General features: G+C 44.4%; 1 protein-coding gene across 2 annotated transcripts; it reads left to right on the top strand.

Moving 5' to 3' along the window:
• The first annotated feature begins 5,156 nt into the window (after nucleotides 1-5,156).
• LOC139553843 (antimicrobial peptide NK-lysin-like) lies at nucleotides 5,157-12,189 on the top strand. 2 transcript variants are annotated; one of them, XM_071366575.1, is made up of 4 exons: nucleotides 5,157-5,336; nucleotides 6,720-6,853; nucleotides 11,190-11,273; nucleotides 11,841-12,189. In XM_071366575.1, the coding sequence occupies exons 1-4, from the start codon at nucleotides 5,297-5,299 to the stop codon at nucleotides 12,000-12,002; spliced, it is 420 nt and encodes a 139-aa protein (XP_071222676.1). In that variant the 5' UTR covers nucleotides 5,157-5,296; the 3' UTR covers nucleotides 12,003-12,189. The 2 variants fall into 2 exon arrangements, with proteins under 2 accessions (XP_071222676.1, XP_071222677.1); XM_071366576.1 differs by having other exon boundaries at nucleotides 5,169-5,336; nucleotides 6,720-6,820.
• Nucleotides 12,190-13,842: the final 1,653 nt, after the last annotated feature.

The following is a 13,842-nucleotide window of genomic DNA, read 5'->3' as shown; positions in this document are numbered from 1 at the left end:
AATAGAGAATAAAAAGGCTCTCTAAGGTCAGGGCATGACAGTACCCCCCCCCCCCCCCCCCAAAGGTGCGGACTCCGGCCGCAAAAACTGACTCTATGGGGGAGGGTCCAGGTGGGCATCTAGCCTCGGTGGCGGCTCCGGTTCGGGACGTAGATCCCGCTCCGCTCGTGGATCCCTCCGTTTCCGTGGAACCGGACCGTGGATCTTCGCCGGAGGCTCCGGACCGTGGATCATCGCCGGATGAACCGGACTGTAGACCAACAGGCTCCTGAACAGCTTCTATGCCCATGCCATAAGACTGCTAAATAGCTAACTAAATAGCTAACAAAGTGGATACACAGACTATCTGAGTTGACCTTTGTATTTTATTCAAATTTTTGCACTCTCTATGCACACTCACAATGCCCTACACACACACACACACACACACACACACACACACACACACACACACACACACACACACACACACACACACACACACACACACACACACACACACACACACACACACATATTATGCATATACATTTATACTGACTCTACACACACTTACACCCACTCACATACAATCATCATATATGGTGCTGCTACTCTGTTTATTATATAACTTGATGCCTAGTCACCTTACCCCAATACATATCTATCTCTGTCACTCCAGTATCCCTGCACATTATAATTATGGTACTAGAACTGACTCTGTGTCACGTTCCTGACCTATTTTCTGTTGTTTTGTATGTGTTAGTCGGTCAGGGCGTGAGTGTGGGTGGGCATTTCTATGTTTTGTGTTTCTATGTTTAGGTCTTGTAATCAGCCTTATATGGTTCTCAATCAGAGACAGGTGTTTGACGTTTTCCTCTGATTGAGAACCATATATAGGTTGGCTGTTCACACTGTTTGTTTGTGGGTGATTGTCTTCCGTGTCTGTGTCTGCGCACCACACGGGACTGTTTTGGTTGTTCGTTCATTTGATGTAGTCTGTTCCTGTTCGTGAGTTCTGCGTGTAGTTATGTAAGTTCCATGTTCAGGTCTGTCTACGTCGTGTTTGTTATTTTGATTATTTCAAGTATAGTTCGTGTCAGTGTTGTCGCTTGTCAATAAATTCATTATGTCAACACACCTCGCTGCGTATTGGTCCACCGATCCTTCTCTCCTCTCCTCGTCCGAGGAAGAGGAAGACGACAGTCGTTACAGAATCACCCACCAACCTAGGACCAAGCGGCGGGGGAGAGCTCAACAGAGCAACCAGGACTCGTGGACTTGGGACGAAGTATTGGAGGGAAAAGGACACTGGGCGCACATTGGGGAATATCGCCGCGCTCGTGAGGAGATGGAGGCAGCGAGAGCCCAACAGCGGTGGTATGAGGAGGCAGCAAGGAGACGTGGCTGGAAGCCTGAAAAGCCCGTGAGTACTACCCAAAAATTTCTTGGGGGGGGGCTAAGATGTAGTGGGCCTAGGGCAGGTAGGAGACCTGCGCCCACTTCCCAGGCTTACCGTGGAGAGCGGGAGTACGGGCAGACACCGTGTTACGCAGTAGAGCGCACGGTGTCTCCTGTACGTGTGCATAGCCCGGTGCGGGTTATTCCACCTCCCCGCACTGGTAGGGCTAGATTGGGTATTGAGCCAGGTGTCATGAGGTCCACCGATCAACGCGTCTGGTCTCCAGTGCGTCTCCTCGGGCCGGCTTACATGGCACCAGCCTTACGCATGGTGTCCCCGGTTCGCCTACATAGCCCGGTGCGGGTTATTCCACCTCCCCGCACTGGTCGGGCGACGGGGAGTATTCAGCCAGGTAAGGTTGGGCAGGCTCAATGCTCAAGGGAGCCAGTACGCCTGCACGGTCCGGTATTTCCGGCGCCACCTTCCCGCCCCAGCCTAGTACCAACAGTGCCTACACCACGCACCAGGCTTCCAGTGCGTTTTCAGAGCCCTGTTCCTCCTCCACGCACTCTCCCTGTGGTGCGTGTCTCCAGCCCAGTGCCTCCAGTTCCGGCACCACGCACTAAGCCACCTGTGCGTCTCCAGAGCCCTGTACACACTGTTCCTTCTCCCCGTACTAGTCCTGATGTGCGTGCCCTCAGCCCGGTATCTCCAGTTCCGGTACCACGCACCAGGCACAGAGTACGTCTTGAGAGTCCAGTGTGCCCTGTTCCTGCTCCCCGCACTAGCATGAAGGTGCGTGTCCTTAGCCCGGTGCCTCCAGTTCCGGCACCACGCACCAGGTCTACAGTGCGCCTTATCCGGCCAGAGCCATCCGTCTCCCCAGCGCCATCTGAGCCATCCGTCTCCCCAGCGCCATCTGAGCCATCCGTCTCCCCAGCGCCATCTGAGCCATCCGTCTCCCCAGTGCCATCTGAGCCATCCGTCTCCCCAGCGCCGTCTGAGCCATCCGTCTCCCCAGCGCCGTCTGAGCCATCCGTCTCCCCAGCGCCGTCTGAGCCATCCGTCTCCCCAGCGCCGTCTGAGCCATCCGTCTCCCCAGCGCCGTCTGAGCCATCCGTCTCCCCAGCGCCGTCTGAGCCATCCGTCTGTCCCGAGTCATTAGAGCCGCCCGTCTGTCCCGAGCCGTCAGAGCCGATAGTCAGTCAGGAGCCGCTAGAGCCATTTGTCAGACAGGATCTGCCAGAGCCGCCAACCAGACAGGATCTGCCAGAGCCGCCAACCAGACAGGATCTGCCAGAGCCGCCAACCAGACAGGATCTGCCAGAGCCGCCAACCAGACAGGATCTGCCAGAGCCGCCAACCAGACAGGATCTGCCAGAGCCGCCAACCAGACAGGATCTGCCAGAGCCGCCAACCAGACAGGATCTGCCAGAGCCGCCAACTAGACAGGATCTGCCAGAGCCGCCAACCAGACAGGATCTGCCAGAGCCGCCAACCAGACAGGATCTGCCAGAGCCGCCAGCCAGACAGGATCTGCCAGAGCCGTTAGCGAGCCATGAGCAGCCAGAGCCGTCAGCGAGCCATGAGCGTCCAGAGCCGTCAGCCTGCCATGAGCGTCCAGAGCCGTCAGCCTGCCATGAGCGTCCAGAGCCGTCAGCCTGCCATGAGCGTCCAGAGCCGTCAGCCTGCCATGAGCGTCCAGAGCCGTCAGTCAGCCATGAGCTGCCCCTCAGCCCTAAGCTGCTAGTAATCCAGAACTGCCCCTCAGTCCAGAGCTGTCTCTCTGTCCGGAGCTGCCCTTCAGTCCGGAGTTGCCCCTCTATCCTGAGCTACCTCTCTATCCTGAGCTACCTCTCTATCCTGAGCTACCTCTCTATCCTGAGCTACCTCTCTATCCTGAGCTACCTCTATATCCCGACCTACCTCGCTGTCCTGAGCTACCTTGTTCCGGAGCTGTCCCTTATCTTGGGGTTGCCCCTTAATTTAGGTGGGGTTATTTGGAGGGTGGTCATTTTGAGGAGGCTACGGAAGCTGGGATTGACTATGGTGGGGTGGGGACCTCGTCCAGAGCCTGAGCCACCACCGTGGTCAGATGCCCACCCAGACCCTCCCCTAGACTTTTGGTAGTGCGTCCGGAGTACGCACCTTGAGGGGGGGTTATGTCACGTTCCTGACCTATTTTCTGTTGTTTTGTATGTGTTAGTCGGTCAGGGCGTGAGTGTGGGTGGGCATTTCTATGTTTTGTGTTTCTATGTTTAGGTCTTGTAATCAGCCTTATATGGTTCTCAATCAGAGACAGGTGTTTGACGTTTTCCTCTGATTGAGAACCATATATAGGTTGGCTGTTCACACTGTTTGTTTGTGGGTGATTGTCTTCCGTGTCTGTGTCTGCGCACCACACGGGACTGTTTTGGTTGTTCGTTCATTTGATGTAGTCTGTTCCTGTTCGTGAGTTCTGCGTGTAGTTATGTAAGTTCCATGTTCAGGTCTGTCTACGTCGTGTTTGTTATTTTGATTATTTCAAGTATAGTTCGTGTCAGTGTTGTCGCTTGTCAATAAATTCATTATGTCAACACACCTCGCTGCGTATTGGTCCACCGATCCTTCTCTCCTCTCCTCGTCCGAGGAAGAGGAAGACGACAGTCGTTACACTCTGTATATAGTATGCTTACTTACTTTATCGTGTTCTTCTTATTTCTTATTTTTATATCTTCTGTGTTTTTGTTCTACCTTGTTATTTCTAGTATTGTATTGTTATTGATTACTGCATTGTTGTGGTTAAAGCTACAGTAGCAAGAAAGGCATTTCACTTTTGCACTTTTATACGTGACATTAAACCTTGAAACATTGGGGAGAGGCATTGTGGTCAGCTAATTTCAGATTCAAATCCCTGCAGCATTCAATTTAATTTCAATGTCATGCATTAGCATGGTTAGGAGAGCACTTCTATCATATAAAATGTAAGTGGTCTTGCCAATTGTGTTCACATTTAGAAAATGTGGTGGCTCTAGGTTGTGAGAGTTTTAGGCTGCACACTGAATTGCCACAAGTCAGGATGTAGCATTTACAGCATTTCAACTGCCAAAATAATGGAAACACTTGAGTAAATGAGGGATAGATACAAGAATATTGGAAGCAGGTGCTTCCACACATGGTTCTTGAGTTAATTAAGCAATTAACATCCCATCATGCTTAGAGTCATGTATAACAATGCTAGGCAGGCCATTATTTTGGCTACCATGGCTACACCCCCATAGGATGACAATGCCCCTATCCACAGGGCAAGAGTGGTCACTGAATGGTTTGATGAGCATGAAAATAATGTAAACCATATGCCATGGTCGTCTCAGTCACCAGATCTCAACACAATTAAACACTTATGGGTGATTCTGGAGCGGTGCCTGAGACAGCGTTTTCCACCACCATCAACATAACACCAAATTATGGAAATTATTGTGGAAGAAAGGAGATGCATCCTTCTAATAGAGTTTCAGAAACTTGTAGAATCTAAGCCAAGGTGAATTGAGGCTGTTCTGGCTGGTGGTAGACCAACGGTGTATTAAGACACTTTATGTTGGTGTTTCCTTTATTTGGGCAATTATTTGTGGTATTGCTAGCGAAAAAGGAAGTCAGCTTTCTGACCTTCGCTTTGAAGAGTGTGTGGTTCAATACACATGTATAAAATATCTTAAACGACAACATTGCCCCCCCCACCCCCCTTACCCGGGCTCAGATCCAATCCCTCAACCTTGCTAACCACGCTCCTTCCCCTCTGCAACGGCAACCAATCAAGCCAGAGTCAATGGGTAGAAAAGAGCAGACGTTCTGTGCTCTCCAACCAGGACCAAGTTAACTACACTGGCTTACAACAGTTGCTTTATTATCCATTTCTACCTTTTGACTGAGAAGAAGATGAGGGTCGTCAATATTGGTCTTCTGCTGGTTTGTGCAGGTAAATATATGGGTCTTCTTTTGTAAAATATGGGTGAAAAGTCAGGAAAATTAAATATTGAAATCCAGCTTTAGGGTAAGTACGTTTTAATTCCATACATGTTTGCCCATGGAAGAAGTGGTCAGAAAGTAACATTTTGGCCCTGAGTGCCAAAACATTCAGGAGACAAAGGTGCTCAAAGTGTACCTATTTTGCATACCCCACCATACCATGAGACATCCATGTCTTCATCACTGGAGAAGATAAACTGTTCAGTTTGATATAATTCAAAAGCTTACAAAGTGTTGTCAAACTACAGTATTTTATTATGTCTTGAATATTTTTTAAATAAATAATTGTCATTTTGAAAACCGTTAACGTCAATGATCTAAAAACGCTTCAACTCTGATTATTTTCATATTTACATATGTTGTAGCTTAGACCCTTTCTCATATCTGAGCTTTTTGTGTTGTGCTCACCATCGGTTGAGACACAACATGCTTCTGAATACAGTATAGGTGTCATTTCAATCATAGAAAATATAATTCATAAAATGGATCTATCCCTTCAGACCACTGCAATTTAGATGGTAAACCATTGACATTTTAATTGAATTGAAATTTTTACTTCTAATTCCTACCACAAAGATGACCGCTGGTCCACCCGCCGCCTAAGGTCAACTTAAATGGTCATGTCTATTCTGGTATCTTTTATGATTTCAATAGGTTTCCTATGGAGGATTGACAGTATAATTTAAAACAACAGATATTCCCATTCAAGTCAACATTCTCTGATGTGTGGACCTCCAACCATCTTTCTGGTACCATTTGAACATTTCAATTTGATTCATATTTTAGTGCATTTATCAGCCAAAACATAATATCCACCGTATCCACAAGAGCATGATGTGTCTCAACCGATGGATGGCACAACACAAATACCTTAGATGATGTAAAATAGGGTCTAAACTACATCTGTGAACATGAAAAAAATGGAAGTTTACGCATTTTAGATCATTCATATTAAAAGATAATATATATATATTTTTATCCCCAGAAATGATAAAATATTTGACTGCCCTTATTGTAAGCTTTATAATCTCAACCATTGAATATTTCCCAGTGATGAAGACATGGATGTCTGATGGTATGGAGGGGGATGCAAAACATGTAAACGTTGAACACCTTTATCTGTTTAATGTTTGGGCATTCAGGTCTAAAAAGTCACTTCCTGAGCACTTCTACAATAGACAAATACCGAAGGAATCGTTCAATTCAAAAAGTGGTGCTGTCAAAAAGTGATTGAATCCAAATGTAGCTATTGTAAAGAATTCACTGCTTTTCAAAAATATCATAAAATGACAATGCTAATATAATCCTCTTGTTTTGGCGGGGGGGGGGGTAGCCTTTGCTCAGTCCTTCAAGTCTCAAGGTGGGGGGAGTCTGAGAGAGGAGGAGGACATGTGGGGGAACTACCTAATGGAAAGAGATGACAACCATGCCGCGGTAGAGTTGGAGACTTTTCATTCTATTGTATTAGTGAGTACCGCCCCGGACAAAAACACCTGATTCAGTTTGATGACTAGTTAATAAGTTGAATCAGATATGCTTGTCCGGGTCTACAAAATAATTTGTACTATTGGGGATACTCAAGGACTGTAGTTGTGAAACACTGCCCTACACAATACCCAGCTAGCACATTTGGTTTGTTGGAAGGTGTGGGAACGTATGTTTTTGGTTTAACATTGGATGTGGGAAAGAAGCCATATTTTTCCTGACCAGTAAAACAGAACATTGTCTGTTCTGTGAATGTTTATTTTTAGGTTGCAGGGAGGTTCTAAGAACGTTTTATTCTGGTTCCTTTAATGTTTTTCTGGGAGGTTATATTAATGCTTTGAGAAGGAAAATTCTATGTTATTTTGAGGTTTTTCACAAAATGTTTCAATAAGTGTCACGCGGGACTAGGTTGGCGAAAGAACCAGACGCAGAGAGAGAGAGAGCCGCTTGGGAAAAAATATTCCTTATATTTATTCTTAAGGAAAAACTGAATAAGCCCGAACATCCAGGGCGTAAAGAACAACACTTGCCAAACACCCAAAATACACACACGTAACAAAAACAATCCCGCACAAAACAAGGGCGGGTCAAACTCCTAATTATAGGGAAGCTCATTACGAAACAAAAAACAGGTGCAACTAATAAGACAAAACAAACAGACAAACGAAAAAGGGATCGGTGGCGGCTAGTAGGACGGTGACGACGACCGCCGAGCACCGCCCGAACAGGCAGGGGAGTCAACTTCGGCGGAAGTCGTGACAATAAGACTTTTAATAATACTGCTAGCTTATTTCTTTGAACTCCAAGCACAGATAGGACACATGGAAATTCCTTATGCAATAATTATGCAAAAACATGTATTTTTTTATTGTAACACGGCATTTCTTTCCATGGAATTAGTCCACTGAGCCACCAGGATGGAGCTAGCATGCCATGTTTAGTTTAAACATTCAAATCTGTACATTTTCATCTATTAAAATAGACTCAATTTCAAAGGAAACAAGCACTCAATAAGATTATAATAAGAAAAATTAAATCCTGTTTGTCACATGCATCGAATACTTTACAGTGAAATGTTTACTTACAAGCCCATTCCAACAGTGCAGAGTTCAAAAGTAACACAAATATTTGATGAATACAAAAGGAAATTGTAACTCAATTAAAACAATAACGAGGCTATTTACAAGGTACTAAGTACCAGTACCAAGTCAATGATCAGGGGTACGAGGTAGTTGAGGTAATTTAGTATGTACATGTAGGTAGGGGTAAAAGTGACTAGGCAATCAGGATATATAATAAACAGAGTAGCAGCAGTGTATGTGGGATTGTGTCTATGTGTCGTCAATATGCATGTGTGTGTGTGAGCGTATGAGTGTGTTGGAGTGTCAGTGTAGTATTTGTGAGTGTGTAGATTGAGTCTAGTGAGTGTGCATAGAGCCAGTGCAAGGAAGTCAATTTAGATCAAGAAACAAATAACAAAGGGGTTCAATTTAAATTGTCCGGGTAGCCATTTGATTAACTGTTCAGCAGTCTTATTGCCTGAGGGTAGAAGCTGTTAGGTGCCTTTTGGACAAAGACTTGGCACTCCGGTACTGCTTGCCGTGGGGTAGCATAATGAATAGTTTATGACTTGGATTGCTGCAGTCTTTCACAATTTTTAGGGCCTTCCTCTGACACCGCCTGGTAAAGAGGTCCTGGATGGCAGGGAGTTTGGCCTCAGTGAACATACATAACAAGACAGAGGATAGAGAGAGTTTTGTTCATGCTGAGCACGGCATGTATGTTTTTAAATAACATTCTTAGAACGTTCTCTGAACGTTACTAAAGTTTATGTTTTTTATGGTTTTCTTAACATCCTCTGAAAGATTTGAGAACATGAATAAATAGAACCATGAAAACAACTTTATGCTGAAGTACTGAAATTCCCACAGAAGAAATCAAATCAAATCAAATCTAAATGTATTTGTCACATACACATGGTTAGCAGATGTTAATGCGAGTGTAGCGAAATGCTTGTGCTTCTAGTTCCGACAATGCAGTAATAACCAACAAGTAATCTAACCTAACAATTCCACAACTACTACCTTATACACACACACAAGTGTAAAGGGATGAATAATATGTACATAAAGATATATGAATGAGTGATGGTACAGAACGGCATAGGCAAGATGGAGTAGATGGTATCGAGTACAGTATATACATATGAGATGCGTAATGTAGGGTATGTAAACATTATATAAAGTGGCATTGTTTAAAGTGGCTAGTTATACATTTTTTACATGTATGGCAGCAGCCACTCAATGTTAGTGGTGGCTGTTTAACAGTCTGATGGTTTTGAGATAGAAGCTGTTTTTCAGTCTCTCTGTCCCTGCTTTGATGCACCTGTACTGACCTCGCCTTCTGGATGATAGCGGGGTGAACAGGCAGTGGCTCGGGTGGATGTTGTCCTTGATGATCTTTTTGGCCTTCCTGTGACATCGGGTGGTGTAGGTGTCCTGGAAGGCAGGTAGTTTGCCCCCCGGGATGTGTTGTGCAGACCTCACTACCCTCTGGAGAGCCTTACGGTTATGGGCGGAGCAGTTGCCGTACCAGGCGGTGACACAGCCCGACAGGATGCTCTCGATTGTGCATCTGTAAAAGTTTGTGAGTGTTTTTGGTGACAAGCTGAATTTCTTCAGCCTCCTGAGGTTGAAGAGGCACTGCTGCGCCTTCTTCATCACGCTGTCTGTGTGGTTGGACCATTTCAGTTTGTCCGTGATGTGTATGCCGAGGAACTTTCTACCCTCTCCGCTACTGTCCCGTCGATGTGGATAGGGGGGTGCTCCCTGTGCTGTTTTCTGAAGTCCAGGTTATTTTCCTGACACCACACTTCGAGGGCCCTCACCTCCTCCCTGTAGGCCGCCTCGTCGTTGTTGGTAATCAAGCCTACCACTGTAGTGTCGTCTGCAAACTTGATGATTGAGTTGGAGGCGTGGGGGCGTGCGAGTTGGAGAACTGTGTTTCTTAACGTTCTCTGAACTATTTGAGAACATTCCCGATATCAAACCAATTGGAGAACGTTCCTAGAACATTACAAAAATGTAAATGTAACCATGTTTGAACTTTTAGGAAACCTTATGTTAAAGTAATGAAATACCAAGAAAATAGTTTTTTTTTGGTGAAAATCCTTAAATGTGCTGAGAATGTTCCAAAGCCAACCCACTGGGCACACACTGGTTGAATCAACATTGTAGCCATGTCATTTCAATGAAATTACGTTGAACCAACGTGGAATAGACACCGATTTGATGTCTGTGGGAAGCAACTATCTGTCACGCCCTGGCCTTAGTATTCTTTGTTTTCTTTATTATTTTAGTTAGGTCAGGGTGTGACATGGGGTATGTTTGTGTTTTGGGTGTTTATTATGGTAAAGGGGGTGTTGGTTTTAGTGTATGGGTTTGTGTTGAGTGTATGTGTCTAGGATTGTCTATGGTTGAGTGTAGGTGTTTAGGAAAGTCTATGGTTGCCTGATTTGGTTCTCAATCAGAGACAGCTGGTTATTGTTGTCTCTGATTGGGAGCCATATTTAAGGTAGCCATAGGCTTTAGGTGTTTGTGGGTAATTGTCTATGTTTGAACGTTTGTAGCCTGTGTGTGTGTGTGTGTGTGTGTGTGTGTGTGTGTGTGTGTGTGTGTGTGTGTGTGTGTGTGTGTGTGTGTGTGTGTGTGTGTGTGTGTGTGTGTGTGTGTGTGTGTGTGTGTGTGTGTGTGTGTGTGTGTGTGTGTGTGTGTGTGTGTGTGTGCACAACGTTTATAGCTTCACGGTCGTTTTGTTTAGTTTATGTATAGTGTTCGTTTCATGTTCATCTTCGTATAAAATAAAAGAAGATGGCTTATTTTCCACATGCTGCGTTTTGGTCCGTCTCTCCTCCACACGATCGTGACACTATCCTGCACCTTTCCCAGAAAGTTGTGGGAAGGTTGTTTGCAAAATAACGACACAGGCCAATAACACTCTCACCAAGCTCTATGAAATATATGGTTTTCAGAATGTTATGTGCTAGCTGGGTAGCCTAAATAAATTGGGGTTTGCATGTGGTAACATGCATGTGGTAACAAAAAATCCCAACTCCTTGTAACCCATTGTCATGTCAAACATGTCAAGAGAGCAGAAACAGACTAATCCTAGTGATGCTTGTTTTAATTAATCCCAAAGAAAGAAAGAAAGAAACGTGCATCAAGGTTTATGTCATTATTTGGTGGTACAATTTTGCCATGTCATATTTAAGTAAATACCTGGTTATTTTTGTAGCCTAAAATGTCTCCCTCTCCCTCAGATCAAAGCTATCCCAGGTCCCTGCTCTGCGTGTAAGGGCATCATCAACAAGGTCAAGGCCAAGCTGAATGGTGATAATGACAGGGTAATAATGACAGTGGCCATCACAAAGCCCTGACCTCGATCCTATAGAAAATGTGTTGGCAGAACTGAAAAAGCGTGTGAGCAAGGAGGCCTAAAAAAATGACTCAGTTACACCAGCTGTGTCAGGAGGAATGGGCCAAAATTCACCCAACTTATTGTGGGAAGCTTGTGGAAGGCTACCCAAAACGTTTGACCCAAGTTAAACAATTTAAAGGCAATGCTGCCAAACACTAATTGAGTGTATGTAAACTTCTGACCCACTGGGAATGTTATGATAGAAATAAAAGCTGAAAGAAATAATTCTCTCTACTATTATTCTGACATTTCACATTCTTAAAATAAGGTGGTGATCCTAACTGACCTAAGACAGGGAAGTTTTACTTGGATTAAATGTCAGGAATTGTGAAAAACTGAGAAAAACTGTATTTGGCTAAGGTGTATGTAAATTTCTGACTTCGACTGTATATCTCTGCAATTCTCACAATGTTATGTAAGCAAATTAATTTGTCACCAATGACACAAACTAACACATTCTGTTTGTGATATAGCTCTATATTTTTACTTGCAGGATGACATTGCTGCTATACTGGACTCTGTTTGTCGCAGCTTGGGGAAGCTCAAAGGCATCTGCAAGAAACTGGTCAATAAATACAAAGAACAACTGATTGATGCACTTGTCAGTGATGTGGATGCAAGGGTTGCCTGTAAAAAATTGAAGCTATGCAAATGAGATACCATTTACCCATGATTGCCCTGGATATGGGTCTGAGCATACATGTTCTGTGTGTTTTTCTTTCAGATGAACTCGCTGTCATAGCTTAGCTTTACATTATTTTCATACACAACTGTCTGGATGGAATGGCAGTCTTTAAAGCCACTTGTATTGCAATTTTCATTTAATTAAATACTGAAACTTATTCAAAACGGTCTCCTTAGTTTCAGTTCTCCTATAACCAGTATTAGTCTTCTGCTGGTTTGTGCAGGTAAATATGTGGCCTTTCTTTTTTGAGGTAAAATGTAAGGCATATAGTTAGTAACTAAATAGGCCTAATGAAATGTAACTAAAGAGTCCTCATGAAATGTAACGAAATAGGTCTAATGGAATTAGCTGATTAGCTGAAAATGTCAAATGCTAATTAGATGGTTAGTTTTTTGGCCAGCTTTTGCTCAATCCTTTAAGCTTCAAGGTTGGGGGTATCTGAAAGAGTAGGAGGACATGTGGGGGGACTACATAATAGACAGAGATGACAACCATGCCGAGGTAGAGTTGTAGACAAAAAAAGAAAGAGAAACCCTGTGCACAGCAATGCATTTAGATCCAGGTGCTGGGCGTCGGCAGGAACAACTAGTATTAAAAACAAGAGCAAAAACTGCCAACTAGAGATGACAGGTGAGTGAAGCAACCGATGTTGACTTTAGTGCTTATATATTTCAATTTTTTTGCAGCGCAATTTTTTTTGTGTGTGTTGTTTATTTCAAAGCAAAATAAAAATATAAATAAGCACTAAAGTCAAGGTCGGTCGCTTCACTCGCCTGTTGTTTTTACTCCTGAAGTTGAGTTGAAGACATTTTATTCTATTATGTAGGCCCTATTACTAGTACGTCATACTATTATTAAGTCCCTAAGTTCATATAGGTTATTATTTATTATAATTTTACCATGTAATATTTAAGTAAATACAAAGACTCAAGAGGGAAGTTCCGGCGGTCAGGTCTGTACAGTGTTGGTCCGACCAATCAGAATTCACGCTCCAAGACTTTTGATCAAGTGGACTGGAATAAGTTCTGGGTAGCCTCTGGAGAAAATGTCAATGAACAGGCCGACTCCGTCACCGGATTCATCAAAGAAACGCATAGATGACAGGATACTGATAGTGTCTTTCAAGACGTACCCGAATCAAAAACCGTGGATTGATAGCAGCCTTATAGGAAAACTGAAAAATGGACATGCTGCTTATAAACACGGCAAGGTGACCAGGGACAATAGTTTGGTTAAACATTACAAATATGATTTACGCAGATCGATCAAAATGGCAAAACACAAATATAGTGACAAAATGGAGGAGCAATTCAGCAGATCGGACATGTGGCAGGGGCTCCTAACGATCACGGATTACAAAAAGAAAGACAGCCACATCACGGTAACCAACGACACCCTACCGGTGTATGCAAGACATTCAAACATGTTAACCCTCACAAGGCTGCCGGCACAGACGACATCTCTAGCCATGCCCTCAGAGTGAATTCTGACATTTTCAATCTCTCCTTAGCTCAGGTCTCTATGCCCACCTGCTTCAAGATGTGCACTATCATCCATGTGCACAAGAAAGTGAAAGTAACTGAAATGAATGACTACCGACTAGTAGTCATTCACTAGTCAAAGACAATATCCCCTCCTCCCTCCCCGACACACTCGACCCTCTCCAATTCACCAACCGCCCTGACAGATCCATGGAACACGCAATCGCCATTGCACTGCACACCTACCTTACCCACCTGGACAAAAGGAATGCATACAGTATGTGAGGATGCTGTTCATCGACTACAGCTTGGCCTTCAATACCATAGTG

The sequence above is a fragment of the Salvelinus alpinus genome, chromosome 25 (genome assembly GCF_045679555.1).
Source record: "Salvelinus alpinus chromosome 25, SLU_Salpinus.1, whole genome shotgun sequence".
NCBI classification, from domain to species: domain Eukaryota; kingdom Metazoa; phylum Chordata; class Actinopteri; order Salmoniformes; family Salmonidae; genus Salvelinus; species Salvelinus alpinus.
This window is presented reverse-complemented; position numbering and strand designations above follow the sequence as displayed.

Coding starts and splice junctions, on each gene's coding strand:
- LOC139553843 (XM_071366575.1), top strand. CDS start 5,297: ATGAGGGTCGTCAATATTGGTCTTCTGCTGGTTTGTGCAG. Junction 6,854..11,189: donor CTTTTCATTCTATTGTATTA/GTGAGTACCGCC, acceptor CCTCTCCCTCAG/ATCAAAGCTATCCCAGGTCC. Junction 11,274..11,840: donor TGAATGGTGATAATGACAGG/GTAATAATGACA, acceptor TTTTACTTGCAG/GATGACATTGCTGCTATACT.